Source organism: Chelmon rostratus, chromosome 3, assembly GCF_017976325.1.
Source record: "Chelmon rostratus isolate fCheRos1 chromosome 3, fCheRos1.pri, whole genome shotgun sequence".
NCBI classification, from domain to species: Eukaryota; Metazoa; Chordata; class Actinopteri; order Chaetodontiformes; family Chaetodontidae; genus Chelmon; species Chelmon rostratus.
In genome coordinates this window covers 30766202-30772300 of record NC_055660.1, presented here as the reverse complement: position 1 = coordinate 30772300, position 6099 = coordinate 30766202, and the positions used below count along the sequence as shown (strand labels likewise).

The 6099-nt window shown below is 39.8% G+C and overlaps 1 protein-coding gene across 1 annotated transcript; it reads left to right on the top strand.

The window, feature by feature from the left end:
• The first annotated feature begins 239 nt into the window (after window positions 1-239).
• spcs3 (signal peptidase complex subunit 3) lies at window positions 240-4775 on the top strand. Its single transcript, XM_041966834.1, has 5 exons — window positions 240-494; window positions 1340-1413; window positions 1696-1772; window positions 2981-3096; window positions 4496-4775. The coding sequence occupies exons 1-5, from the start codon at window positions 352-354 to the stop codon at window positions 4626-4628; spliced, it is 543 nt and encodes a 180-aa protein (XP_041822768.1). The 5' UTR covers window positions 240-351; the 3' UTR covers window positions 4629-4775.
• Window positions 4776-6099: the final 1324 nt, after the last annotated feature.

The window sequence follows — 6099 nt, the reverse complement described above, 5'->3', positions numbered from 1 at the left end:
ATGAAATAAAATAATTATCACGGACCATGCAACAGGACGTCTTACCACAGTGAAGTCCTGTTTTCTCTGTGCAGTGCCCAAGCCGACTACTGCGCCAATAGATGGCGGTGTTGCACCTTTTTTGCCATAATTTAACAGCGACAGATCTACTCCGTTACACATCTTCACATTCGAAACCATTCAGATTTCTTTCATTTTGAAAGGCGTGAACCGGAAGTACTTGTTAATTATATGAATCGTACTTCCTTTTTCTTCTCTAGTTGCTAGCTACCACTTACTACCTGTGTAGTACATTTGGTCTTGGACGACTGTTACTGTGATCATTCCTGTGGTCGTAGCTCTTATTCAAAGATGAACACGGTTCTGTCGAGAGCTAACTCTTTGTTCGCCTTCTCTCTGAGCGTCATGGCGGCCTTAACTTTCGGCTGTTTCATCACAACAGCATTCAAAGACAGAAGAGTTCCCGTGGACATCCACGTCGCTAAAGTCATGCTGTAAGATTCATCGTCGTTAAACAGCTGTTACGTTTAACGCTTGCTGTTCTGTACTATGTTATTGCTGTGTACCATTTGTTGCCGAGGCTTTCACGCCCTTTAACGTAAAGGAGTAATTCAAAGGCTACTGGTCGGTGCTAAGTCAGGCGTTTAGATACGACTCTTCTATAAAGACACAGCCCCTCAAGTGGTTGGTCAACATTCACTGTTTGCTTGAAATTCTCGTGCATGCTGGACTTGGAATTATATACCTGACAGTTTTAGCAGGTTGTATCAGCCTTTAACTGTGAGTACAGCCTAAAATAAGACGATCAGGAAGTGCTGGTAAAGCGAGGAACACTGTTGAACATCTCAGGACTGCTAATGAATATGTGACATACGAGCTCAGATACAGAAATCCAGCTGAACTTAAACTAAATGCACAGTAACATGCTTTTTTCTTGTAACTTACTTTTTGATGACACATTTTTTCCGTGTATTATTCCGTCTACACAATATTGCATTTAGAGAAACTTGTATGACAGGTTGTGTGTAGACATGTCAAAAATAATAATAATTAAAGTTGAATTAACTAATTAATTAAATCAAAGCTGTTGTATATGGTTGCACCAGTCAGAACTAGTGTCATAAACATCCGTTTCTTTCATTCTAGCACCTTCAATCCTTCACCCTTAGTCACATGTACAGCTTCCAAAGGAGACACTTCTCTACACTGACAGACAGATTTTGCTGTGTTTCAAGTAACGCTTTAGGTTTGAAGCTGGTTTTGCCTCAAATCTGTCTCCCTTTCTGTGTCCCCCATAATTTCTCTTCCTTCGTCTTCGTTTTCCCTTCCTGTTTAACAGGAAGAATGTTGATGACTTCACAGGACCTAGAGAGCGCAGTGATCTGGGTTTCATCACCTTTGACCTCTCAGCTGATATCCTTTAGAATACTGCTGCTCAAAATGGCATGTGTTGTAGTGCAAAGTGCGCCTAAGAAGAAGAAAGAAGTCTTGTTTTAGTTTCAGTTTTTTCTATAGAAGCCTCTAAGAAATAGAAGTATCTCTGTGTTCTACAATAGCAGTTTCATACCTGAGTTTCTGCTCTGTTGGTGTGTTGACAATAGGGATGAGAGACAGTGTTGAGAAAGGTGAACTCAACCAGCTCTGGTTCCTGCAAGGCAAATGTCTGTTGTCTTGTTGTTCCTCAATTTTTCCTACATTTGCAGCCAATTTTTGACTGGAACGTGAAACAGCTGTTTCTCTATCTGTCTGCTGAGTATGCCACAAAGAGCAATGTAAGTCATAGTCAACACACACAAAAAACTGACATACAGGCACATTATTGTCCTTTCATTAGGAAGTATAATTATGAGCAGATCAGGTTTGTGTACCTGTATTTGTCACATACAACAGGTTCAGGATGGCTGAATTCTCCCCTGAAGGCATGGGTTCGAATCCCACTTCTGACATACGTAGTTTCCCTTATTTCCCAGCAGGGGTTTAATCAAGTTTTATCTTATCTAGAGCTTTATGAATGATGTTCTGTTTAAAATACCCTTTAATTCAGAGCTCTCAGAGCATTCATTCTGTCAGCAAACAGCTTTAAAATGGTACAAGATTGTTGTGATTTTGTGTTTTGTTGTATAAATGGGAAATATTTAAATGTGAGTTTGTCATCTATCCAAATACCAAGTTATTTAGATTTTGTAGCTCTCTCAATGTTGGAACCTTGTACAGTAGAAATATGGAAGATTTTGCCACCATTACCTCTAGATCTAGAGAACAGCATGAACTTCGTTTTATGTGCATTCGAAATAAGTTTAAGGTCATCAAGTGCAGCTTGGAGAATGTTAAAGGAATGTTGCAAGTTTTCCACAGCTAGTGATACAGTATTGTAACATCTGCTTAGAAATATGCATGGCTGTCAGTTAAAAATGAAATAATATTTTTAATTGAATTATTAAAAAAAAACAAAAAACTGAATCTTGGTAATCCTGGAAACATGTACAAGCACTTGAACCAAAACCAATAGTTCTTAAAATATGTTAAAGCACAGAATGATCACAGTGTTAGAGGCCTTGGAGAGGTCGACAAAAATGGCAAATTCTGGCTTCATGAAGCTTTCCCTAATTTCCCCATCTGGGGATCAATAAAGTCTAGCTCATCTTGTAATGTTCAGAGCTTGTTAAAACTTAATGAGTGGTATTAATTCGATGATATGTTTATTGGACAGCAATATATTGGAATTTGTTTTGAATATTCTTCTCATGTTGGTGATGGTGTGGGCAAAACATTTGCAACACTTGGTGACACCTCTCTGACAGAGTCAAGCTAAACTACCCCTTCCTGTCTTTGTCTTTATGCCTGAGTGAGCTGTTGAATTGCATTTAATCTGACAGGTGTACAAAGTGGGCACTGAGTGTAAATGTTAATGTATGTAATATATTGATGATATAGATCAATGGATACTGTCAGTGACAAACTGTCTGTGTGCGTGTGTCAGTCTCTAAACCAGGTGGTCCTGTGGGATAAAATTGTCCTTCGAGGTGAAAACACCAAACTGAACCTCAGAGACATGAAGTCCAAATACTTCTTCTTTGATGATGGAAACGGACTCAGGTGAGATAAACACACACACATACACATTGCACAGCTTTCAATGTATATTTCATGGCTACCTGCCCACTGGCTATTGATATTTCTTAGAGGAATTTGACCTGACAGTGTCACCAAAATCTTGTTGGTTTAATGTTTTGGCACCATGAATGAAAAGTACAAAATTGTTGTACTTACTTGTACTTTACTTAGCATTTCAATTTTCTGCTATTTTATAGTTATTATAGAGGAATATTGTTCTATTTACTTCACTGCATTAATTATAGTTGCTAATTTAATAAGTTCTTTCAGATTTTACACATTTTACTCAAAAAAAAAAACTGAGTGTATACAATGATACATTGTTAAGGATTCCATGACCCTGCAGTATACAAAAAAGTAAAATTAGCACCACCTTGACCAGCTACAACATGAATATGCTATTTGTATGTTTAAATGCCACTCCTGCACAAAGCATACCTGAATTGGGAGGTTTGTCCACCATAGCAATTGATTTGGGGAGATCTCAGAGTCAAACTCTATCATTATATAAATCTCCAACTTTATCTTCCCACTGTAAAAACTGGGTGAGGATGATCTCTGTCCTGGTGTTTGATAAAGAGGAAATGTTGTCATCAGTCATCTAATTGATAGGATAATCCAAACTGCTGTTTAATATCGTCCCAGGATGGTTTAGGCTGGCTAGAGAAATGTGACGATACAATCATGGCTATTCCATTATGACAAAAATCCTCCCTCTCCCCTGCATCATGCACTGGCAAGTGGGAGTGACAGTTGAGATACTATGGTTATAGGACAGGAACACTGTCTGTTAAACTGAAACTTGAAAAATGTGATTCCCAGTAATAGGTTATTATTAAGTTAGTATGCCTATGCAAAATCATGAATGTCAGTGAGAAATTTCCCCAGATACCCTGGTTAGGTCTCCTGATTTAGCCTATGATGTGAAGGGGTTGGCAAGTATGCTGATCAACCATACTTATGACCATGATTACCGATTTGACATCATTATGACCTGACCCCTGCAGTGGATAGTGTCACAGAATGCCTACTCATAATATGCACAGACTTCACAGACATTGAATTGAATTTAACAAATGAACAATTTTGAAACAAAGTAAAACTATCGTACAGTAATAGGCTAATTATAAGCCTCCATATTTTTTATTTGAATGTCCAGCACCCAGTTTCTGCTTCATAGAATTCTGCCCCTTGGACAAAGCATTGCACAATGAAATCCAAGTTGTAGTCCCTTTGTGCTACATCAGGAAAATTCTTTTTTATGGTGGAGTGTGGAGTAACACAGACTTAACTCAGCCCAAGCTGAAAGAACCACTGTTTACAAAGGCTTCTTCCACAGTTGCCTTACTCCTCTTAACTGTCATGCCTGTCTTGTCTGCAGGGCTAATAAGAACATAACTCTGACATTGTCATGGAACGTTGTTCCCAACGCTGGAATCCTGCCTCTAGTGGCTGGAAGTGGACACATCAGCCTCCCTTTCCCAGATATGTACGAGACCACCAAGAGCTACTAGACAGACGGAAACACACATCCAGTCGGTTTCAGCACATGCATGAAACAAGAAGAGCACAGCTGCAAACAGATGACTCACACACTTCACACTTGTGTTCTTCCTAGATTAAAAATAATTTTTGGTTTGTAATAAAAGTTGAGATTGGAACATCTGTGTCTTTTATGTTTGTTTAAATAACAACAGCAAAGTTCACCTAAGGTTCACCAAAATAATAATTAAAAAAAAGTGATCGAGACAAAGAAGCTCTTATACATAGTCACTGTTAAGGTTGGAACTCTGATATTTCCAAAACCTGCTCACATTGCTTTGTTTCAGAGGTCTACATTAATACAGGTTTAATGCTGAGGTTGACTGTTGACTTGGAAACAACTGGATAAAACTCACACAGTCCAGTCAAGGATTGGGAATTTTCATTGGTGCAGGGGTCTGCTGTGTAAACACTGTCGCTGCCAATGAATTCATGTATGTACATACTCTATAATTGGATGACTGGCTGTCCTTCAGAGCGAACATCATTGTGACAATCCACTCCTGCAGATTTCATGCTCCACAGCAGCAGGACTTTTTGGTCCAGGGTCAGGTAATCTCATGCCTAGACTACTGCTACTCGCTCCTGGTAGGTGTGCCTGCATGTGCCATCCAACCATTGCAGCTCATCCAGAAGGCAGCAGCCCTAACTGTCATAGACAGTTCTTCAGCACTCTGCACTTCCTACCAGTGGCTGCTAAACTCCAGTTCAGGATGCTGGTACTTGTCTGCAGTGCTGTGAATGGCCCAGACCCATCCTACCTCCAGGCACCCCATCCCGTTTACTACACCCTGTTTCTGCCAATCGACTTGCTACTCCTTCAGTACAGAGAAGGACCACCTATTGCTCAAAATCATGACTGTTGCTGTCTTGGCTTCACAATGGTGGAACAAGCTTCCCGTTGATATCAGGCCAGCAGCTGCACAAATTCTGTCCCAGACATCTGTAAAGATTCTCAGTCACCCAGGTCATCAAATGGACTTCAGATGCACCTTGGCCCATGATAAACCGCTTTCTCTATATCTTGTTTATACATATACACTTGAAACAGTCCAGCATGTTTGATGATGTACTTTCAGGACTGTTGCAATGGCTGAATACATTCATTATAAATTGCTTTGGATAAATGTCATTGGCACTGATATGGAAAATCCCCTAATCATGGAAATTGAGTGTCCTGCCAGAGATGTAACATGCCATAGGTGTGAGAAAAAAGGACAGCAGTATTGTGTGAATCAGCTAAAGCAGAGCATGTATTAGAAAGAAACAGGAACTGATGACACAACCTTGGTTCCTCGTCACAGCAGATGCAGGCACAAACTAATGGCATGCAGATATGACAACCAGAGACCACGATCAGTTTTAAGATAGACACAGGTGCTGTTAGTTTTATCACACTGCGCTGAGAAGGCAGCCACACAGTATATCATACTTCATACGTCT

Excerpts from the sequence above, each read along its gene's own strand:
- spcs3 (XM_041966834.1), top strand. The coding sequence starts at position 352 with ATGAACACGGTTCTGTCGAGAGCTAACTCTTTGTTCGCCTTCTCTCTG. Across the intron at positions 1,414-1,695 it reads CACCTTTGACCTCTCAGCTG|ATTTGCAGCCAATTTTTGAC; the intron begins ATATCCTTTAGA and ends AATTTTTCCTAC. Across the intron at positions 3,097-4,495 it reads GATGATGGAAACGGACTCAG|GGCTAATAAGAACATAACTC; the intron begins GTGAGATAAACA and ends TCTTGTCTGCAG.